The sequence below is a fragment of the Condylura cristata genome, unplaced genomic scaffold (assembly GCF_000260355.1).
Source record: "Condylura cristata isolate star-nosed mole 26May11 unplaced genomic scaffold, ConCri1.0 scaffold00009, whole genome shotgun sequence".
In the NCBI taxonomy this organism is placed as follows: domain Eukaryota; kingdom Metazoa; phylum Chordata; class Mammalia; order Eulipotyphla; family Talpidae; genus Condylura; species Condylura cristata.
In genome coordinates this window covers 5,423,504-5,446,876 of record NW_004567110.1, presented here as the reverse complement: position 1 = coordinate 5,446,876, position 23,373 = coordinate 5,423,504, and the positions used below count along the sequence as shown (strand labels likewise).

General features: G+C 57.4%; 2 protein-coding genes across 3 annotated transcripts in view; one reads left to right on the top strand and one right to left on the bottom strand.

The window, feature by feature from the left end:
- The window catches only part of WISP1 (WNT1 inducible signaling pathway protein 1), a 23,404-nt gene extending 20,767 nt beyond the window's left edge, over window positions 1-2,637 (top strand). Inside the window, exons 3-4 of one of the 2 annotated variants that reach the window (XM_004679580.2) lie at window positions 720-913; window positions 1,988-2,637. In XM_004679580.2, coding sequence (XP_004679637.1) covers window positions 720-913; window positions 1,988-2,287 — 494 coding nt within the window. In that variant the 3' untranslated portion in view covers window positions 2,288-2,637. The remainder of the gene's footprint in view (window positions 1-719; window positions 914-1,987) is intronic. The other variant, XM_004679581.2, reaches the window with a different exon arrangement.
- Window positions 2,638-11,182: 8,545 nt separating this feature from the next.
- Window positions 11,183-23,373, bottom strand: part of NDRG1 (N-myc downstream regulated 1) — a 27,746-nt gene continuing 15,555 nt past the window's right edge. Inside the window, exons 8-15 of the mRNA XM_004679578.2 lie at window positions 22,742-22,798; window positions 20,151-20,254; window positions 19,573-19,629; window positions 18,856-18,907; window positions 17,732-17,779; window positions 16,958-16,993; window positions 16,117-16,168; window positions 11,183-12,941 (exon numbers count right to left, since the gene is read on the bottom strand). Coding sequence (XP_004679635.1) covers window positions 12,730-12,941; window positions 16,117-16,168; window positions 16,958-16,993; window positions 17,732-17,779; window positions 18,856-18,907; window positions 19,573-19,629; window positions 20,151-20,254; window positions 22,742-22,798 — 618 coding nt within the window. The 3' untranslated portion in view covers window positions 11,183-12,729. The remainder of the gene's footprint in view (window positions 12,942-16,116; window positions 16,169-16,957; window positions 16,994-17,731; window positions 17,780-18,855; window positions 18,908-19,572; window positions 19,630-20,150; window positions 20,255-22,741; window positions 22,799-23,373) is intronic.

Genomic DNA, 23,373 nt, shown 5'->3' with positions numbered 1-23,373 from the left:
CCTGTCCGCCATCTTGCTCCTGCCCTCCATCTTACTTCACCCACCTCCATCTTGTTCCTCCTTCCTTCACCTTGCTCCTCCTTCCTTCACCTTGCTCCTCCCTCCTCCGTCTTACTCTTCGCTCCTTTGTTTTAGTACCCCCTCCTCCTTCTTGCTGCTGTCCTCCATCTTCCTCCTGCCCTCCATCTTGCTCCTCCCTACTCCATCTTACTCCTGTCCTGCATCTTAGTCCTGTTCTCCACCTTACTGGTTACCTGCCTCCATTCCCAGCCCCCTTGCTCTCCCTTCTCAGCTACCTGTCACACGCCCCTGTGGTGGAGGTGGGGATAGCCAGCTTGGAGGACCAGCCGAGACTGGTGAAGACCCAGTCTGACAGTGAAGACCCGCCACAGCTTCTCTTCCTGAGTAGTCACCAGGCCAGGCAGCCCAGAGCACGGGCTTGTGCCCGCCTTCCTGGCCTCTGCCCGGGGGCCGGTGGTACGGTCACCAGCCCAGTGCAGCGGTGGGAGGCTGAGGCAAGGGTGCGAGCTGCTTAGAGCACGGTGCCGCCTCCCCAGGGGGGCTCAGACCTGCACTGGACTCTGAAGGCTGCTGTGCCCTGCACCCCCAGGACCTGCACACATAAAGGTCCCCCCACCAACAGGGAGCCCCCGCCCTTGGCGTGGAGGGGTGGGCAGGGGCTGACTGAGCTGGGCGCTCACTGGCCCGCCCGCCCCCAGCGGCCGCGGGCGAGGTGGAGCCCTGGCAGCAGAACTGCATCGCCTACACCAGCGCCTGGAGCCCCTGCTCCACCAGCTGCGGCCTGGGGGTCTCCACGCGGGTCTCCACGGTCAACGCCCGGTGCTGGCCTGAGCAGGAGAGCCGCCTCTGCAACCTGCGGCCGTGCGACCTGGACATCCAGCAGCACATCAAGGTGGGTCTCGCCCCAGGCCAGGCGGCCAACTCAGACTGGGCCTGGCTCCCGGCCTGGGGCGGCGGCGGTAAAGTGGGGCGATGGAGCCCCCTCCCAGCGGTTACTTGGGATAATGTGTGTCGCCCTGGAGTCCCATAAAATAAAAACAAGGAAGAACTCAGTGCCAGCTCCATTTGGGGGGCACTGATGGCCTTGCTGGGATGCTGAGGAGAGGGTTGCCCAGCTGTCCACCGCCCTCCCTGGACCACAGGCCACCATCCTCTGGACCCACTGGACCCGCCCCACCACACGTGGTCAGCTGGCTCTTCCTCTCCTCACCCGTCTTCCCCCTCTGATCTCCCCGCCTCAGTAGCATGACATTCTTGGTGCGCCCTGCACGCTGGTCTCTCAGTGGACGTCTTCACTGAGGCGGGAATAGAAAAGTCAGCCCGGCCGGAGCCAGAGTGAGGCCCTGAGCCATGCAGGAGGGGGAGATGGAAGGACCCACCCAGTCTCGTGAGCCCCGCCCCCTTTTGTTGCCATAGTGGGGTGCCCTAAGAGGACTCCCAAATTGTCCAAGAGTCAGCAGTCTGCGTCTGCTCCACTCCCAGTTCTGTGGGGTGCTGGTGCATAGCAGACCCCGAGAAGCCTGAACCCGGTGAGTGTGGCGAGTGCTGATGAAAGAGCCCCGGGAAGAGCCCCAGTTTCAAGAGACAGAGAGTGGAGGCCCAGCTCAGTGCAGAGACAGATGCTTTATAGAAAAGCCACGCAGTGGGGAGCGCTGCGTGACGGCAGCCGAGCAGGGCGGTCAGGGCTGGTCCGCACCGAGCTGAGGTGCAGAAGCACGCAGAGCCCTCCCTCCCGGAGACACTGACAAAGCGCTGGGCTTTGTGGAACAGCAACGGAGGTGCCATCTAGGCAGCTGGCTGTCTTTACCCCACGTCTCACTCCTGTGTTTGCACGAGGCCTTCCTAGCTAGTCCTGGAAGTGGGGTGGTTCCCCCAGGTGAGGTGAAGGGAGCGCTGAGCCTTGGAGGGAGCAGGTGATGACTCACACCAAGCACCCGATCCCCAGCTGGTGCCACCTTTCCTGCAGGCAGGGAAGAAGTGCCTGGCCGTGTACCAGCCAGCGGCGCCCGTCAACTTCACGCTGGCGGGCTGCGTCAGCACACGCTCCTACCAGCCCAAGTACTGTGGCGTCTGCACGGACCGCAGGTGCTGCGTCCCCTACAAGTCCAAGACCATCCGTGTCGCCTTCCAGTGTCCCGACGGGCCCGGCTTCTCCCGCCAGCTGCTGTGGATTAACGCCTGCTTCTGTAACCTCAGCTGCAGGAGCCCCAACGACATCTTCGCTGACTTGGAGCCCTACCCCGACTTCTCAGAAATTGCCAATTAGGCAAGAACCATGGGCCAGGGAGCTGGCCCGGTGCTTGCCAAGTGGGGCCCTCTCAGGCCCACCGTCAAGCCTTCTCCAGTCCGCTGAGCACCTCCGCACCGTCCTGGGCCGGCCCGTGGGCCCGTACCGTCTCTGACCACCAGGGATCCCTGGTGCTGCAACCCAGACTCTGGCCCCCTCCTTGACAGCACCCACATACACACCAAAGAACGTGTCTCTCTCGAGCTGTTCTGGACGGTTCCCCAAATAGGCTTGGCCTGTCCAGATCACCAGAAGGCCTGCTGGGCCTGGCCTGAGTCTCATGGAACAGAGTCAACTGGACTTCCAGAACTACCAATTCCCTTTAAGGTTTGATCTTTTTTTTTTTTAAAAAACCCCTTTTTTTTTTTTTTTTAAAAAATCCCTTTCCTTTTTTTTTTTTTTTTAACTAATTCTTTTTTTACAGACACTTGATGTCCACTGGACAGACTGATAGAATATTTAGGAGAGTGAGACACATGGAATAGACCTTAATGTACTAAGGTATCCAATTCCCAAAGGCTTCTGCATCCCCACGTTACCAGATGTTTGCCAGGGGGGTAAAGTGCTGCTCGGCACTGAGTGTCAGTGGGAAACTTTGTTTACCAGGACATCATTGAGGTGAATCTTCTCTTCATTCCTGCGCCAGGAACAGTGCAGGTTGGCTTTGGTCCAGTTGGAAATGCAATTTGATTAACCTCATTCTTGTTCATGGGGAAGCCCAGCTCTCCAGGGTCAGAACGAGGCCAGCCAGTTTCCAGAAGGGCCATTGGAGCCCAGTCCTGACCCTGCCACTGACGGACGGACTGACGTGGGGCAATGGGACACGGTCTTCCTCCAGCCAGAATCCTCTGCCTGCTTGTGGGTGCATGGGAGTCGGAAGGCCCCTGGGATGGCCTCTCTGACCCTGGACAGTGGTGCCCTGGGACACCCCCTGCTCTTTGGGAGGCCCAGCTGAACTCCAAGTCGGACCTGCCTGCTGTGACAGAGGTGGGGTCAGATGGAGTGTGGGTCAGACTAGAAGGTGGGGTCCCTCCGAGTCCCCTGGGGTGGCAGGGCTTGCTGGACCCTGGACGCGTGTCTGTCTGTCACAGTGACCCATTCCACCAGCTCAGCTCCGCAGACCCCATCTGGTTTCCTGAGTGAAGACGGGGTTTACCAGTTGTTTGGAAACAGAAATCCATGTAACAGGGGCTAAAAGCCAAAAAGAGTTGAAGCTAAAAGAAAGAGAAGATTGTTATTGCAGGAACAAGGCTATTATTTATTTTATTAGTAAAATATAAATATTTACTGTTATAATTTAATGTAGCATCTCCCGTGTACCAGTCACTGTGTAAGTGCTTTGCAGATGCCAGCGAGTTAAAATTTCTCCATCACGTTGAAAGGCCTGTTATGATATCTGCTCTTAACAAAGGTAAGGAAACTTGACCAAGGTCACCCACTGGGAATTTGGGAATCAAATCCAAGTTCAACTCATAATTTTCCCTGCTTTTAGCGCTTCCAAATATGTACGAGGAGCAGAATGCATTGGAATAAGCAATTTCTCATTTTTTGCTCATATTACTGTCTTTCTGGCCCTTTACCTTGGAGAAAAAAGTGTCTGGCTTTCAGGTGATTTAAAGTACTTAAACACCCAAAACATTATGGGATAGACAGAAATCTATCCATTCTTACAGGTTATCTCCCTCTTCAAATCAGAACCAGCTCGCAGCCTGTATTTAACAAGTGAGTTCGTTTACACAAAGCTTCAGACTTAATGATGAGGGGACTTTGTGTGGTATGCAGAGGGACCCCCTAAATGAAAGACAGGCAGGAATGCGTCCCCCCCTTCCTGTGACCCCTCCATGTCTCGCAGGTGCAAGGCTTACCATGCTCTCAGGATGGGCTGGGGAGTGAAGGGAGTTTGCACATGTTCCTATTTAATTCAGAAGCTCTCTTCTCCCAAAGTTAGGTGACAATATAACTTTTATCAATAAAAATTTCATGACCATAGAAAAAGACACATTTCAAGGATGCCTATTTTTATAAAGGAAATCTGCATGGAGACCAGCCTTCTTTAAGTCTACACCAGCCTTCTTTAAGTCTACGTGGGTGCGCTGGGTTTCCCTAGTGTGCAAAACACCTGCCATAACCCTGCTTAAAATTCAGCAGAAGCTCCAGGGCTGGGCTCTCAGTGAGTTTGCATTCCAAAGTAGGAAACCCAGTTTTGCTTCCAAGATCACAGGAAGCCTGGTGGAAGCAGTTAGGGGCTGTGTTGGAAATGGGTGGCCTGGGGTGGTGAGACAGGCACTGCCCCACGCAAGTGCAGAGGCAAAGTGTGAGGTTCGTGTCGAGTCCAGGGAAGGCGCGTGGCTGAGCCATAGAGCCTCTGTGGCCCGCGGGCTCTGGCTGCCCTCTGCATTTCCCTAGAGCCTTCCCCGCTGCGAGGTCTGCAGATGGACAGTTAGGTGGAACTTCCCTTCTCGCGCCTGCTTGGCACTAACACACCTGCCTTTTTAATCTCATTAGTCATTTCAACACTTTTGAGTGTGCATAGTGGCTCCATGGTCCAAGAGTTGAGAAATCCCCCAAAAGTTTATTCCACTCTGCCTTGCTCGCAGAGAAGCTTCCAAACACAGGCTGGATCCAGCTTCTAGGAGACACCCTGTGGCAAGGGACCAGTCGAAAGCTGGGTTTCATTTCTCCGGTCACCTCGGACGCCAGGCTGGGGCCATACACCAAAGATGCCTCAATCTTGAGTGAAGAAGTTCACCTTGGTGCTGACAGTGGATCTCCTTGGCGTGCCTAGGCGTGGGAGAGGATCCCAGTGGGCCTGGTGAGTTCACTGAAGCCCCCATGCTCCTAAGTGTGCAGCGAGCGAGTGTTCGGCCTGTGCTGGGCGCCTGCAGCACATCTCATTGAACCTGCCAGTAAATCCCTGAGAGGGCGGATTCTCACCTTTCCGTCATTTTAGAGAGAACACAGCTGAAGCTCGTAGAGGGTTAGTCACTTGCTCCACCTCTTACTAGCTGCTAAATCCAGGATCCTAAACCAAGGTGTGTCCGGCCCCAGGGCCATCCCTCCGGAGACCGAGTACAACTGGCCTGCCCATTGGCCCAGGCACAAAGGTGTTTGGCTGACCACGGCTGCAACGTGACTCGGAGAGTGCTCCAGAAGGTCACCCCAAGGACGAGATCATGTGTTTCTCATTAACACCGCCTGGGCCGAGTATGCCGAGTGACGTCACTGCAGCTCAAGGCCTCTCTTGATGCGAAGGAGCTGAGACCGTGACTGCCTGGCTGGGGTCCTGCGTGACTGGTGGCCAGCGTGCGACTGGACAGGACGTGTTGGTGTGTGTCCACCAGACACCAACTTCAAACTCTGTATTGAAGTATCCGACTGCCATTTTGTAACTACGAAAAACATATAAAGAATTGTCTTGGAATTCCCCAATAAAGGAAAAATAACACGAGCCATCTGTCATATTTTATAACATTCCTCGTTTTTCTCATGATTTGTGTAGCGTGGGACGTGTTTGTTCAACGTGAAGGGTTTTTATTGCTCAGATTCCCTGTTTATAGCGCTCCTCCTTACAGTGATAAATCATCGACAGGCGGGGTTACTGCATTCGGTGGGGTTTGTCTCTCCAGTTACTACGACGTGATGCCAGAGCGTGGGGATCTCCGTGCAGGCAATTAAGCTCCAGACAGTTTAGCTGTGGCGACAAAAACAGCGAAACGTTTAGAGCAGGGCTTGGAGATCTGAATTCTGGAATTCACAAAAGACAGAGCTATCTGTGCTTCTGGGCAGGAAGCTGCTGCCTGGGACACAGCCTCTCCCTCCCTCCTTTGCTCACTCATTTGCTCAGTGCTCTCTGCCCCCCTAGCCAGGCTGGTGACCTTGACCTCTGGCCGGTGACTATGTCCTAGCAGGCCTGCAGGGCTGGGGACCAGGGTGCTATGAAGAGCCGGGGCCTGCCGGCTTAGGAGCCAAACAGGGTTCCGAGAACAAGAAGCTGAGGGCGGCATGATACAGCAGCAAAGTTCTGACTTGAGCTAGATGGGTCTTTATTCTGGACTGGAGTCCTCATGGAGCCAGTTTCCTCGTCTGGAGAGGACGGTGCCTGCTTTTGATGTGGGTCAAACACAGCGCACACAAAATTCTAGACTCGAGCTGGACACTTAGCAAAACATGAAGGCCGCTGTTGTTAGCTGCGTCTGTTTCCTGAGCTGGACAATGAGTGAGGCTGTGGTGAGGACCAGGGTCATCACAAGTCTGACTATTATCTGGCCCTTGTTACAGATATGCAAGAGAGCCACCAGTGAGTGGGGAGCAGAACAGGCAGATTGAGGAAGCACACTGCTGAGGGGAGCAGCGGGCGGGTCAGGAGAGGTCTGCCGCGCCCTGTGGTCACCTCCGGGGCCAGGGACCCAACTCATGCTGAAGCAGCTTTATCTTCGTAGTGCTGTGCTCTAACCCGCTGGGCCACCAGGGAGGGCCCTCTTTTTACTTTTTACGCCTTCATTTTATGCTGCCATTTGGCTAGGCAGCCATCTTTAAAAAAAAAAAAACAAACAAAACAAAACGCAGCAGTCCTGTATTAACAAGGACGGAGAATATCATCAACAGGCTGCCCCTAAGTCTGCATTCGGCACTGTCTCGCGTGGCCTAAGATGAACGGTCACAGGGCAACGTACAGCAGCAGCTGGTGTGGCCACAGCCTCCACGGGAAGTGGCCGGAAAGCAGGGAACAAGCAGAGCGAGCTCACCCGGCGGCTGCAAAGCTCGTTGCTCGAGAAGGGAGGTCTCCGCAGGGTCTAGCTCCTGGGCCCACTGCCCCGTCCCATTCCGCTTTAGCACCTCGCCTGGGTTGAACCCTGCGGTGGGTCTCCTCTCCTGGCAGGAAGTGGGTGTCAAGCTCTTGATTGGGCCATTCAGCCTTTCTGATTGAGACACCAAACTCATCTGCCCTCAGAACATTGGGTTTACGGGTCAACTTGTTGCAACACTATCTATTTCCTTGACTCTCTAGTTTGCTAAGCTATCATAATGCTTTCATAAGATCGATGTGTTGGGGGCGCAAAGGAGCCCTGGAAATTATATAGCAACCAATTCCCAGCTTCCTGAAGGCAGGAAGACTCCACTCTCACGTGTCCCCAGGGACTGACACGCAGATGGTGGGAGTAAATGAAGACAAGGAGGCGCGCTCTACCCGAATCCCCCCCTCCCGCTACCCCACAGCCAGCGCTTCACTATGACAGTAATGTCAAGAGGAGATGGGGTCCAGGAAAGAGAGAACTGGCCCCTGAGCTGTTTCCAACAACACCCCCATTCTGAAGCCCACCTGTTTTCTAAACCGGGAATTGGACGCCTGCATTCAAGATGAATGTGTGAGGCCTTGGGGAAATTTTCTGATAGCAAGTGGTTAAAGATTTGGGAAAAGGGGATTTGGGAAAGGCGTACAGCACTGCATTGTGAGCCAAACCAGCATATGGACAGAGCTCGAGTTCCCGCCCCCCCGCTGCGGTGAGCACAGGAGCGCAACCCTGCATTGAGAGCCCCCGTAGCTGAACCTCGATTCAAGAGCAGCACTGCGTGGAGCCGCTGGCAGCAGCTTGGACAGGGCTTCGTCGTTCACACTCTGCAAACGGAGGGGAGCTTTCTCCTAAAAGAGAAAGTCCTGAAGGGCCTCCTCTTGCAACTCACAAGCACTCGCCGTGGATTTGAGTCCACTCGGCAGAAGGGAGCAGAAGCTATTAGATACAGGTTTACTGACTGACAGCAATGAGAAACTGTCTGCCTGCCGGCAAAGGATGGACAAGAATTAAGAACCAGATAGAGGGCTCTCCCTGGTGGCGTGACGGGTTAAAGCACCACATTACGAAGCTCTCCAAAGCCACTGCAGCATGAGTTCGATCCCCCTCCAGGGAGCTGACCCACAGGGCGCGGCAGACCTCTCCTGACCCGCCCGCTGTTCCCTTCAGCAGTGTACTTTGTCCATCTGCCTGTTCTGCTCCCCACTCTGTCTCTGGGGAATCCTCTCACTCACCCACCACACCTCTGGCCTGAACCCCAGTTCTGTAAGCAAAAATAAGAATCTTAAAAAAAATAAAAGAACCAGATAGAACATGGAGAAAGTGCAGGTCACTGGGTCCGGGTAGGAGGGACTATCTAGTGGGGGACAAACGTCCCTGCAGGCAATAAAAGCCTTTGGGGTGTGTGGTGTCATCTGGGAGCCACCCAATGCTCTACCAGACGCCAGCCGTCTCAGGCGTCTGCACAGCCGTGAGCTCAGTGGGCTGCTTTACGCACAGCCCGGTTGGGATCCCGGCCCCCTAATCTCGAGCCCTGGCTTCCTTATCTAGGGAGCAAGGATCACTCGTCCTCACAGATGAAGGATACAGAGAGGACAGCAGCTGCAATATGCACTAAGCTCGCATGTCTTCAGAGGAAATTCCATCACCTCTTTAACAAGGCCCTCCTATTAGGAGCTGGGCACGTGGCTGCCTTGGAGACATGGAAACAAGAGACGCTGGGCTGTGGGTACCAGCAGCGCAGCCAGGCCGCCTCTGGGGGTCCTTGCCACCTGCTTCCTTGACACCTCAGTAGGAAAGGCGAGTTTGCTTGGCAGACTTAACTGTGCCGGAGACACGGCCATGGCTGCCACGTCTGTCTCCGGCCCGCTGCGTGGATACGGGAGGGGTGGGAGGAGTGTGAGCCTCGCCACAGTTGACTGACAGTGAGGGGACACTGGTGAGAGTCTCCACTTTAAGAGACAGGAGGACCTCACCGGCCCCGGGGTCAGGAACCGGAAGGCCATGAGTGTGTGTGTGCGCTGGGAGTGCCCTTGTGCTTTGGAATGCAGAGGTCAGAGTTTAGAAAGAGGCTGATTTGCTCACTAGGCCTCTCCCCACGCCCATGTCCCTCCCCAGGGCCACCTTCACCCTCTGCCTTTGGGTTCTATGTGGGGCCCACTTGAAGGATTTCAAGGCAGCCCAGCAGCCCAGCCCGGACTTGTAACCAGGTGGCCCCACGGAGGGGCCAGAGCAGTGACTGATGTCTGAGACTGAGCACCAGGAAGGTGGCAGGCGGAGGCCTCGGAGTCCTGCTCTGGGGGGCACTCGGAGCACACCTGCTCTCCCAGCTGCTGTGGAGACCCAGGGGTCCAGGGATAGAAACCAAAAGGAGCAGCTGGAGCAGAAATAGCTCCAGCTGGCAAAAGAGCCACCTCTAAATAGCACCCGATACTGCAAACACCTGTAACACTTCAGTCTAACAGCCCCAGTTCCAGGCTGCAGGGAGGCTGGGGCTCTGGAAGCTGCCATGTGCATCCGCTGCCCTGGGGCCTGCTCCCCGGCTCTTCCATCCCCACGTCTCCTTTGTCCCCAAGTCATGCAGATGTCACGCTGGTCCTGCACCCACGAAGCGCGGGTGCCTACCTGGAGGACGAGACCTGGCCCCACCTGGCGGGAGCGAGGGCAGAGCTCAGATGCCTGTGCCTGTGTAGGGGAAGCTCTGTGCTCGCGAACCTCTAACTCAAGTTAGCCGTGTCCTCTCAATGCAGCAAGAGCCCTCGTCTCACCAGGTGAAGTCGTAGCTATTTTGCTTGCCACCTGTGTGGCCGGATTCTCAAGCAGGTACAGTAGCCAACGTTTCCGTGAGGCTACGTCGAGACCTGCCTCAGCGTCACTGTTGTAACAGCGAAGGCCGCTGCTGCATCACAGCTGTGCCTTGGGCGAGTATGTCCCCAGGAGGCCATATCTGGTCATGCATTTTATTTTCTGCATTTCTTTTTATTATTATTATTTTTTATTTAAATGAATTTATTTTTTACATCATTCTTCACTGTGCATTTTTTCATCTCGGTGTAATCCCCATGGACTTCCCACTTCACCCCTCTGCCATCACCCTGGTCCTGTGCACCCTCCCCACCCCATTTTCTGACCCTGTTCCTCTCTCCACCCGCCGTAGGATGTCTCTGGGTTATAGTTGGTCATTGTTTTTCATTTTTACTTCATTTTTTTTTCCTGACCCCTTATGCTCCTGTTATGAAACCATCCAGCATTTTTATCTTCCTGGCTTATTTTCTGCATTTCAAGCTCTTCCTGCCTCACCTGGCCCCCGGCCGGGCCCAGGCCAGGCGCTTCACAGACGCACGGCCGCTCCTCCTGGCTGGTGTCCTCGCCTCGCGGGGCTGACTCGGCTCCTCGGTGCCGAGAGTGGGACCGAGCGGCACACAGCCATTGGGAGAAGCGTCTTCACAAGTGTGTGTGGCTAGCAGCAAGCAACACTGATGCGCGCTTCCAGTCAAGGCGAATGTGCCCTGAGAGTTGTAACAACGGGGGTGACCGGGTTTGGGGATCTGCCCGAACTCAGCATTGTCCGTGCAACTGTTCTGCACATTTTAAATTCATCTGTAATAACACGTTTGAATCAAAATGCAGTTAAAGACCTGTTGTGTTGACAAATCTCATTTACAGTGTCGCCGAAACATATAATAAAAAGGAATGGTGGAAATAAAAGCATTTCCCTTTCATTGTAGGTTGAAAAGCTTCACCCCCTGGTCACTGGGCTGGACGAGCTCTGGTGCACTTGAAATGGGGCAGATCAAAATTGGATGTGCTGGGATTGAAATACGTGGGAGGGGGGGGGCTTCTTAGTGTAAAGAAAAGGATGAGCGACAGCTTCATAATTGTGCTGGTCCTCGGTTGGCATGGTAACATGCTGGCTACTTGGCCTAGGGGACTGTATTAAATTAAAATTAATTCCACTGATTTCAACCTTTCTGATGGGGCCACGAGAACGTCTCAAGTGACATGTGTGGCGGGTCCACTGGTCAGCCCTGCTCTACCTCAGAGGTGGCCCCAGGGAAGCAAAGACCCACCCTAGAGACACAGGCCGCTGCAAAGTTACAAATTTATTGGTCTGGAAATAAATACAAATATCTCATTAAGAAACTCCTCTGGAAAGACTTGTACACAGTTTCCGGGGGCACTCACATCACTCCTGCCCTGCCCACCCCTGCCCCCGACTGTCCTGCATAGATCAGGGGACGCCTCCCAGGTGGTAGACAGCAGGTAAACTGAGGCATTGCCCCTCCAGACCTTCTACCGACTTGGGGGTCCTGGAAACTTCCAGGCCCCATGGCGGATTCCCTCGCTGGTGTGCCAGCAGGACTGAACATCCCACCGAGGGCGCGGGTCCCTCGGAGAGGGCCATGGTTAGCCAGCATGAGCGTCAGAAGCACGCGTGCAGGGTGGTGGCAGCTACACCCGGTGCCCGCGGTCACCGGCGCCGCCCCGTTGGGCGAGAGAGGTTGGGGAGGGGGGCAAGCTGGAGCCGCGCTCCCACGGAACAGCCCTCCGGAGTCCTCACCCTTCGGCCCAGGCAGGGCCCCCGCCCGACGAGAGCGCACAGGTGTCCCCGAGCCCCGTAACGGCAGCAGGTCAGCAACGCGCGCCCTCGAGCTCAGACTCGACCCCGCTCATCAAGATGGGAAGCTGGATTTACCTCCGACACGCTGAAGTCGCGGGGACGCCAAGGGACGGCCTGAAATCACCATCACACTGGACTCTGTCACCACCGCAGACAGATCCCTGACACCTCATTCCCAAAACCACGCAAGCCCACCGCGCCCCCCACTGCAGGGAGAGTCCTCACAGCAGCCAGCAGCTGGGGACATTCCCTTCATTGCAAAGAAGACAGCCTCATGGCCTGCCTGCCCTGGGCCGGGAACCTCCAGGAGAGCAGGGCAGGGCCACGGGCTGACCCCCAGGAGGCCGCGGTCAGCAAGCCTGATTCTCTGCAAGGCCGGGAGGTTCTGAGCGCTGTTCAGTGCCGGTAAAAAGGCCGGGACACAGGCCGGCAGGCGCCAGCCCTAGGGAGTGCATAGCCGTCCGGACTTTCAAAATCTACTTCCTAAAGGTCATAGGCAGACACATGTTTTCCAAAGGCCTCTGGTCATCACCTAATTCCACCTCTTCCCACTTCCTGTTTGGCTGCATAAGGGAGCCCGCCGCCCTGCCGCGCCCCCTCTCCCCATCAGAGAGGGTTTTGTTTCTAGAAAAGGGGTCAGTTTTTCTCCAGTGGGAGAGGAAGCGGGAAGGAGGCAGACCAGGCTCCGGACAAAGTGCCCGTGAGAACAGGCGGCCGGGTCACCTGCGCTGAGGAAGGGCTTCCTGTCTGGGGGGACCGGGCGCCTCGAGGGCGGGCCGTGACCAGCAGGCCACGGCGCGTGGACACGGGCCACTGCGATGCTTCTTTTCCCTTGGTGCCCGGCCGCCCTCGACAGGCCCAATGGAACCTCGTCCTCACCAGAGCTCACTCTCACAAAATAAGCTTTGGATTAATTAATACCAAGTTATGTGCAGTGTGGCAGGCAGGGTCGGGGGGCGGAGGGGCAGCTACAGCAGTCCGAAGTCCAGGGGGGCCGTCCCCGCAGCTGCCTAGCAGGACACCTCCATGGACTTGGGCCCCGCGCTGTTCCCGGTGGCTCCGGAGTTGGGGGTGATGTCCAGGCGGGCGCCCTCGCTGGTGTGGGAGCGGCTGCGGGTGCCCTCGCTGGTGTGGGAGCGGCTGCGGGCGCCCTCCAGGGACGTGACGCTGGAGCCCGAGGCCGTGCGGGACCGCATCAGGCGGGTCATGCTGGCTGAGGGCACTGGGGAGAGAGAGACGGCAGTGAGCGGATGGCAGAGGCCACCGGCACTCCCACCCGCCGCGGGGCCCGCTCCCGGCCGGACCTGGCCCAGCCTCCCCGGGTTCCCACGGTCCTCATACCAGCCGGTGCACAGAGACCAGGGCGCTGCCCGGGGGTAGAATCGTGCAGTCACACAGTGCATGAACCCACAGCTGGCCCCAGCCCCCATTCTGCCACATGCTGAAGTGCTTCGTGACTTTGGGTGAGTCCCTCTCTGAGCCCCGACCCCATCTATAAAAGGGGAGCACTCATCCTGGCCCTCCAGAATCAGCACCCATGCGTGCATGAGCAGGGTCTGCCGAGTTAACCCCTGCCTGCCACAGGTGGGGAAACTGAGGCAGGGCTGCCAGTTCTCCCGAGAGGCTTGTGCACCTGGGAACCATCAAAGGCACTGTCCACTTTTTGGGAACGAAGACTTTCTCGCACGCAGCAGATAGCTGATCAAGTGGAGTGGAGACACCACAGCCCCCTCCCACGTGGGGCTGACTAGTGTCCTCCCCAAAGTTCTGACCACCAGGGTCTCGGTATGCAGCCTGATCTGCAAACTGGTCCTGTGTAGATACAGCTAATAGATGAGAGCCAGCTCTGACGCAGCGGCTGGTGTCCTTCTAAGGAGACAAGACACATGGGCCACGTGAAGATAGAGGCGGAGGCGGGAGGGGCATGGCCACAAGTCGCGGCCATGAAGCTGGCCAGAGGCCAATGGGATTCGAGAGGCAAGGACAGAGTCTTCCTAGAAGCCCCAGAGCATTCAGGACCCCGGCTACGCCTTGATTTTGGACTTCTGGCCTCTAGAACTATCTTTCTGGGAGACTATCCACTTCTGGGGTGTGCTCAGGCACCCACAGGAAACAGCCACACCCCCCGGTTCCACATTGCAGCAAAGGCCACGCAGGTGGACACCCTTCCCACACTGGGGCGCGACAACTCCCCACGGGTGGGGCGGCTTTAATGACGCGGGGGTGTGTGCGGACCCACAGACAAGTGCACTTCGCTGTCCCGATGCTCCTTCGGGAAGAACTTGCTTGTTTTTATAAAGAATTTGAATTCTTTACAGACCCACCCCATATCTGTTGCACACACATTTTCCCTGAACCCCTACTTCTTGATCCCAAATCTGCGTCTTTTATTTACTTCACAGCATTGGGTTGATGATGGCCTGTTGGGGTGCAGGGGGCCGGCCAGGCTGCCCACCGCCTTAAGGGTGGACACAGCAGTTGATGAGAGCTGACCCTGGGAAACCGGTGGGGACTGTGGGCGGTGGGGGGCCCGGGTGGGGGGCCCGGGTGGGGGGGCCCACACGCGGGGGGTCTCGTGTGCACGGCGGTGTGGATTCCGGGGAGTCCCTGCTGTTCTCTTCCCCCCTTGACCATCCCGTCACCTTTTCCTTTCTCTAGTTTCTCTGCAGCGAGAACACACAGCTCATGCACACAGGGTGTGGGCGCGTTCTTGGCCAGCTCCCGCTGTCGGGGAGGCTTCCTGCCGGCACAGGCTATCACAGTTACATTTGGGGGATGTCACCAGCTATACACAAATGTCTGCCTGTGCAGGGGTGGGCACCCCCAAACCCCATGCTGCTCGAGGGTCCAGGGAGCCTTATTTCTCTTTGGTGGGCACTCCGGGACTCCAGCTCCGCCTTCCCGCTCACTTGCAGGATGACCGGTTTCCTAGGGATACAAGCTGACTTGGGGCGGGGGAACAGACCTGCCTTGCATCCCTTTCTCCTCAGAAGGCGCTTTGAAAGCAGACACTTAGACCCCGGTCAGTTCCAACACAAACAAGTCGGGGTTCCGGGTTCGGGCCGCGTGGGACACCATGGCTCTCGCAGGCGGGTCCCTGGCTGCCGCCTCTCGGGGAGGGCAGGAGGCCACAGAAGGCTGTTTGCTTTTGGAAGAGGGCACCCCGGGACACGGAGGCCTCCCGGGCACATCAATCCAGCTTGCAAAGAGCAGAGGCCACCCTTAAGATTGCGGTCAGCTCCCCAAACACACTGTTACTATTTTAAACAAGCAAACAGTTTAAGTGTCAAAGAAAAAAGCGAGACTAGAAGTTCAGACTTCCTAGGTAGGATGGGCCCACAAATTATAATGCCACAAATGATCACTGGCAGAAAGAGCCAAAAGAAAGCAGAGGGGACCCGGGACCGGGGCTGGTCCACCCCCACACCCACCGTGGCCAGACCCCACAGAGCCCACGGGCCCAGGCCCGTCTGCCCTGTTCGTGGGCTGCTTTCTTGAAAAAGAACTGCGTGTGTCTAGCAAATAAGCCAGGACCGTCATACAAAAGCTGGAAGTTCTGGAATGATGCTTCTATTTATTCTTCCATTCCCAAACCTAAGGATATAGCAAAGAAATGCTGTGCTTCAACCTAAGCAATACAGTTTCCAAAGAACTGTCATGGGTTCCTCTCCTCTTGACTGAATCTTTCAACGCCTCAGCCTCATCAATTGTAAAATGAGGATAAGAGTTTCTCAGAGGATAACAGTGTGGTCAAGTGGGGCAGAAAGGGGGTGCACTAATACTCTTTCATCTTTTCTACCATCACCATGATATCATCATCACCATGATATCATTCACACTGCCTTGTCATCACCGTCACCCCCAACATCATCGACGTCTTCAACACCATCACTGCCATCTTCAGCATCACCACCATTGTCTCCACCACCACCCTCATCATTATCATCACCATCACTGTCTCAAATCACCACCACCACCATCCCCACCACCATCTCTGTCCTCATCACCACCACCATCATCGTTCCAAACATTACAACCATTACTATACTTATGACTGGAGATCTTTTAACAAAGCACGTAATCAAAATTAACAAGATGTCTATGTCTCACTGATGGCTTCTCGATGCTTCAAGGGATAGTCTGTATCTGAACCTTTCAAGATCCCTGCTGTGAAATCACTTCTATTCAGCAAATGGAGCCACTACTGGTCCCCAGGAGACGAGCACCCCTCGCTGCCCCCACAGGCCACCCATCTGAACGCTTCCTCCTAGGCCTCGGGCGTGCAGGGCCAGGCTGGCCAGTGACAGGTGACCCAGACGCTCCTCTCGGCCGGCTCAGGGCACTGCAGAGTGGTCCCCCCCCACACCCCGCCACGCGCTGGGAAGGGATGTACTCACTGTATCCCATGCCCTGCACGAAGTACTTGAAGGCCTCGGCCAGCTTGGCAGGCTGCAGAGAAAGGGCAGGAGCAGTCAGTGCGGGGACCAGGTCATGAGGGGCTACCGCAGTGAGGCCTCCGGTCCCTCCACTAGAGCGTTTGGCCAACACCCCCTTTCCCACACAGTGACTGGGTCACCGTGGGGTCACTGGACAAAGCAGCCATGATGCGGGAGACCAAAACTAGCGCTGGCCAGGAAGGAATTCAAATTCAGTTCAAAGTGGAGGGAGCTTGGTCAAATCACACCACCCGTCCGAGCCAGGGCCCCGACCTGTGCCATACCGCCGGGGCTTCTGCAGAAGCCACGGTCAGGAGGGTGGGCACAGGAGCCAGAAAGGCCTGGCGCTTGGTCTCTATGACTGAGCAGTGGCCGCACGACAGAGGGCCCCGAGAGCCTTCAGCAAGGGAGGCCAGGTGGGGCGTGGGGGAGGACGGCCCAGATTTACACAGTAGCTCATTTTAAGGTAAAGCACAACGCTTTCGTGATGCACAATTATAAGAGCAGGTTAACAAGGCCATTTGGCAAGTCGGTGGGGCTATTTTCGGGTTATGCGCATCAAACACTACCTGGACCAGCGTGTTTATACGCACAAGTGCACATTCACACTACCTGCAGGGTGTACACACACACACCTGCACTTCGGGCCACCTCTGGGAGCCTGTAAGCTTTGGGGCAGGCACCCCTAGATCTGGACCATGCAGTTGTCATACAGGGGATAGCAGGGAGTGGGGAAAAGGCTGTCTGGGTCTCAGAGGCTCAGCCCCACCTGGGGAGGGCACAGGTGCTCGCTGGAACTCACCTGGGAGATCTGGGGGAGGCCGCCACAGTCCGCCATCTGAGAGAGAGGAAGCGGGTCATTCTCAGCAGCTGGGGGCATCCTTGCGCTGAACCAGCTCCAGTGGACGCCACCCTGCTCCCTGGTGCCCTGACTCCTGCCCACTCTGCTGAGGGGACTGGGCAAGTGAGGGGTGGGGACACTGAACCCCATTTTTCATCCCCATGGTCTCATACTTCACTGTGTTCTTGCTCAGTCGGACTAGGCCCTCGGCCAGGCCCTGGGGTTAACACTCTGCTCCCCAACCCTAGGGGTACAGCGCCCCTTTTAGAGGCAGCGAGCAGGCCACGGGGGCTTTTGGAACATGTAAGGATCCAGTCAGGGTCTGTCTGACCAGCAAGCAGATGCTCCACTCACCTACCGACAGGGCATACCTGTGCTCAGGTGAACTGGCAGGTGGCCTGCCCTTCAGCGGCCTTGGGGGACAGCGTCCTCCCTTTCCACAGCAGAGTCTCTGTGGGAGGCCCAGCCCTGTCCACCCTTGGGAGGCCCCGGCCAGCACAGCTCCTGGCCCTGCCGGCTTCAGAACTCCACGGCCAGTACTCCAGCCAATCTGGTCTCTAGAAGGGGCCGGCCCATCTTTGCAGCCAGCACCCAGGAGACTTGTGTGAGCAGACCTCTGTGACTGTGTCTAGGGGTCTAACACCCCGCTTTGCCTCAAACAAGCATGGTGCAGTTTTGCAGAACACTGAAGTGTTTTCTAGAAAGAACAAACGCAAGTCCCCACTCCCTCTGTACCTTGAGGAGGGTGGTCTTCGTAGGGTCCAATTTCGAGTTGCACTCCACCTGGACAAAGAAGGCAGAAGAAACTGATTTTCTACCTGGAGCCAAAGGCATGTCCCCCCTCCTCTTCCCTTCATCAGACACGCCCATATTTCTGCTAACAGGAAAATGTGTGGATTTCAGGATACCACAGTGTGAGTTTTAGGATTTAACATACGTGGCTTTGAATTCTAGGGACGACCTTAAGTGATTCAACTTCTTTGAGGCTCAGTTTTATTATCAGTAAAATGAGGATAATATCTTTTTAAAGGTTATTATGAAGACTGTACAAATGCAGAAGGTACTCTAACAATACTTGCTAAATAAATGTCCTTGTTAACCAGCTGCTTGGGTCAGTGATTCCATAAGTTCACCAACTCAGTCCCAACACCACCACGCTGGTTTGTCTCTCAAATTACCAATGATACTCTTAAAAGTACATGTAGGACTGGGCAAACTACTCACATATAACCTGTCATGTTCAAAGTACTTATAATAAAGCTGTCACCTCCTTTGTTAGGAGCAGTATGTCTCTATTGATGCATCCAGTGCTCGGATCACAAGAAACACACAGTACATTAAGGGGGGTTACTAGATGAACGTCAGCAGATCCCACAGTCACCCACCACACATCATGGCTATTCTAGACTCTGTGCGAAAACCTGAGTCTCCCATGTTCCCAGCTACGGGGACCTTGGAAAGGTAAGTTGCTGGCTGCATCACAGATAGGAATCAAAGGGTGAAGCGAGCCAGAAAGCCTGGCCTAAGCCCCGAGCCCCCAGTGCCGCTTCCCCATTAGACAATCAGGGCACCTGACTCCCAGGAGGGAGGGGCAGTCTCTCAGCCAGGGAGCCACGCGACAAACGTGCCCACAGACGCCAGCAGGCCAGAGTGTGAGGGGCCTGGGAGAGGAGGCAGAGGGCTCGCTGCCCAGCAACCGGGCCTGCGGTCACCAGGGAAAGAGGCCGGGGCTCGGCCCTCTGCCCAGAGGGGGTCGCCGCCGTGATGAGGGCCGGGTGGGGTGGCCAGGTAGACTTCATGCCAAGTCTACTGGAGTCGCCCACGAATTAAACACAAAGCCTCTGGCCCTGTCCACTTACCACGGCATCCACGGCAGGTGAGTTGTCCCCGACCACCAGCAAAGCAGGACACCTGTGGGCGCGGAGGGAAGGCATGAGCCAGGCGCAAGGGGTGCCCGCCCGGGGCCGCAGGCCGGGTGCACACATCCCAGCTCCCTCGGCTCTTTCCAGCGCTCCTCCCGCATCCTCTGCTGTGTCCTCAGGACAAAAGGACCAAGCAGCCATGCACACCTCTGTGTGGTGTAGCCAGAGGGTTTCTGTGTCCTGTTTTATTGTGGCGCAGCTGAGGGAGGAGTCGGACCTGCTGGCCATCACGACAGCAGAGACAGAAGGGCAAGTCTGACGGCGGAAGCGGCGCCAGTGCAGATGCCAAACACCAGAAAGAGCCGTAAACAGGCACCGTTGCTGCGGGAGCACCACAGTTATACCCACACGGGCTCAGCCTGCCGGCTGCGGGGCTGCCCTGGCCTAGCCCTCTGTGAGCTCGGGATGTCAAATCTCACGCAGCATTTGACATATAGTAGGTGCTGCATAAATTCTACCCAAAGCGGGGTCACGCTGCGCTGGGAGGTCCCAGCTAGGTCTGGGAGACCCCAGGGACCATACCCCTGCCCATGGGAGGATGAGAGAGGTGGGTGCTTATCCCTGGCAGGATGCATTTAGTTCTCGTAGATGGCGACCCCTCCCACCAGGGCACCCCCCACCCGGCAGCAAAGGGCCCGTGGGGAGCAGACTCACTGCAGGGTGACCGTGTGGGTCCCGGGCATTGGCCTCTCGATCTCCAGGTCCCGCCGGCTGTGGGGACGGATACTCCATCAGCATCAGCGCCCCACCCCGGAGAGGGCCTCTCCCCTCCCCGTCCTGGACTGTCCCTGGCCCTCAGGGGAGCATGGCGGAGCCCCTGGGCAGCCAGAGCAAACTCACTGGAGGTTCCCCTGGTGGCTCAGCTGCCCGAGCTCCCAGGGCTCCTTGTCCTCGGACCTGGGGGTCCCACAGCCCCCCGGCCCTCCATCCTCCCCCCGCCCCAGTGCTCCATACCCCTCTGCTCTCCTGCACTTTTCCCGCCTGAAGTCAGCCCTTGAGGGCCTGATCCCACGCCCCACTATACTTGAGCCCTGGGGTCTGGAGCGGGGGATGCTCAGCTCCCCAAAAAGCACTCTGAACCAATGGGGGCGGGGGTCACGTCCCTGACTGGGTTCCCTGGTACCATTACTCCATTTGTTCAGTTCAGGGGCCGACTCTTCTGCTGAGTCATTCCCTTGCCTTGCCCCATGGGCCAGACCAGCAAAGCCCCGACGTGACGGAGAGCGCCCCACCTGTTGTAGGCGTTGATGAACAGGTGCAGGTTGCTAGGGTTCATGTCGTTGACAATGTGCTGGCGGTAGGTGTGCACGATCTCCACGTTGCTCTGCATCTCCTCCTGCACGAGAGGGGGCCGCGGTCAGTGCTCCCGTCATGCAGACACAAGATGGAGCTAATGGCGTCTGATCTGGAAGACCGCTGTGGCACCTGGAAAGGTCCAGAAGCCACTGCCCCGAGGCGGGCTGAAGCCGCTTACCAGCCAGCCGCAGGCACCTCCAGGGCTGGGAGCCAGCCATGTGACTCCGAGCGGGGCCCCTCACTGCCCCTCACTGGGCACCTGTCCGGCCTCTCTGAGCCTGTCCTTTCTGAAACGTAGCAGGACAACTAGACCACCCACTTCATAAGGCTGTGGGGTTGAGGGGGGCCCTTGGACACGGCCGGCCGGGGATGCTTTCCCACAGGGAGAGTTACAGACAACCTGTTCATGCTTGAAAAACAAAACCAACTCGTGTCATGGAAGCTGCCAGAAGAACGGGCCACCACCTCGACTCCCTGCGGAAGGCCGGCCTCCACCCGCCCCCGGGCTCCCTTCTGAAGGTGACTGGGGACAGACAAACGTGTCAGGAACGTGCCCCGTTTCTCATGTGGACGAGGCAGATGCTGTGGGTTTACAGAAAGGGCCGGTGTGACTGGAGCTGGCCAGAGCGGGGTGGGGAGGGGGCCCGGGGCCGGGGGGCGCGTGTGAAGCCCCAGGTGTCCTCAGGACAGTCCCTGGCTGTTTCAGCCGGCTAGGGGGAGGGAAATCGGGACAGAGCAGCCTGAAGAATTGGGCAGGGACTTGAGATCAGAACACAGCTGCAACTCGTGGGCAGCAACCGCCACCCTGAGTAACCTGAGTAAGCCGGTACACAGCCAGGCCACTCGCACGCCTGTTCGGCACGGGCCTCGCAGGCTCAGAGGACCACTCAGGCCGGGGACAGCGAATCACAAGCGAGGCACGAGAAGAGGAGAGGGCAGGCCAGCGGCCCTGAAGGAAGAGCCGGGCACACCCAGGAGCCTGTGCGTGCCAGCGCCTCGGGAAAAGGTCTTTGCTGCTGCCAGGGAGGGGTCCTGAGATGAGGTCACTCGGGGCTCGCTGGGCAGGTCACACCAGTGACCAGTGTCTGACTAGCAAGGCAGAGGGAGGCTGTAGCGACAGAGGTGAAGCAGGAGGAGGCAGGCGATGGCCTGAGCACCACAGGCCAAGGGGCGCAGGGGCTTGGGAGAGACCCGAAGGATCCCCCGGATGCTCGGCATCTCCCGATTTCAGAGCTGGCCTCCAGAAGAGCAAGGGCACCCGCCTCTGGTGGGTGAGACTGCACAGCCTGTGTGCCGGAGGCCAGTGCAGGCCGGGGCAGTGTCCTCACATGGGCGTCCGCAGCGACCAGCTGCCCGGTCACACACACGCTGCACAGGCGAGGTGAGTGGCCACACCTGCCCCACCTGGAGTCGCCTCGCGCTGGGCCTCTAAGGGCTTCACTCAAACCCTGGGCAGCCCCAGCACCGGCCCAGGGGGAGGTCCCAGCGGGAGGCACAGGCAGAGTCCAGGGCAGGCCACTCACACCAGCGGGGTCCGGGCAGGCGCGGGCCAGGGACCCGGCATGGAGGCAGCCATGGGGCCAGCTGCAGCCCAGGGCCCTCGGCCTCGCTGCGCCCCTTTGCGTCCACGGACTGGGGATGACGCCAGCGTGTCTCACGGCCCTCTCCCAGGGCTAGTACTCGCACCATCCTCAGGGCAAGCCTGGACACAGCAAAGTCCAGGAATGCATCCAGGAGGCCTGATGTGGGCATAACCCAAGGGTCCATGGCAGGGACGGACAAGCGATCCAGGCCCACCCGCCTGCAGACGCCTCTCGGCACCTGAGACATGGCAGCCAATGCACCCACCACAAGGGAGTGGGGGGCACGGGCTGACCCCCGGGGAGCACAGGCCAAGCCTTGGGGACGTGGGGAGCACGGGCTGACCCCCGGGGAGCACAGGCCAAGCCTTGGGGACGTGGGGAGCACGGGCTGACCCCCGGGGAGCACAGGCCAAGCCTTGGGGACGTGGGGAGCACGGGCTGACCCCCGGGGAGCACAGGCCAAGCCTTGGGGACGTGGGGGGCACGGGCTGACCCCCGGGTAGCAGGCCACGCCTTGGGGACGTGGGGAGCACAGGCTGACCCGCAGGAGCACAGGCCGGTTAGTGGAAGGACAGGGTGGAAGGGCGACACTCCATGGGACAGACAGCAGCAGCAGCCTGAGAGCAAGGGGTGACCAGGGCACCAGGGACTTTGCAGGACCTGAGTCAGCTCATCACCCTGGTTTTAGGGCTGCTTTTCTGGGAGTCCACAGATGTTGCGTTAAATGCTACATTTCAGTATGTGCAGTCTTTGCACCTCAATCGAGCTGCTCAAGAAGGCTTGCATTAGAAAGGGAGGAAGCGCAAAGGGCTGGGGGCAGGAACGGGCACGCTGGTTCCTGGCATCCGCGTGGCACCGCTGGTGTGACTGCTCCTCCCTGCCCCAAGGGAAGGGGCAGGCGTCACTCAGTGTAGACTCGGGCAGCGAGGCCACACCAGACTCACCTTCGCAAAGAAGTGGGACACCACCATGTCCGGAAGGGCTTGGGTCCACCCTGAGATCTGTGGGGGACAAAGGGGGGCAGAGACGAGACAAGGTTAGGGAGACACGCAGCCTCCCAGCTCCCGGTCACCTCCTGGACCCGGTGCCCCTGGGCAGCAGGACTCGGTCTCTCCAGCGATTTCTTATTCTCAAGAGCCCTGGGCCGGGGGCATGCACAGCACATGTGTTATCATAAGGTGCAGAATCCTAGCAAGGAAGACCCTGTCCCTATGTACTAAACATGCACTGAGCCCCCCAGTCCACACCGTAACCTGTTTTCCTTGAACTATCCTTCCAGTATCATCTCCGGATTGCTCCTCCAGTCAATGTCCGTTTGTGAATATACTGAGGTTAGCAGTATATTCACACCTTCTACCTCTCTCCAAAGACAATGCAGGTATACAGGAGGGGCTCTATAAATGCTCTATTTAGTAGGGTTTTATAAATATTCAGTACACAGCAGGAGGCCCATTAATGTGCGGTGTATAGCAGGTGTTCTGTGAAAGCAAGGTACATAGCTGAATCTTCATAAATGACAGATAAACAGCCGGAGCTCCGCAACGCCCCGCCGCATGTACAGCCGGAGCTCCGTAAC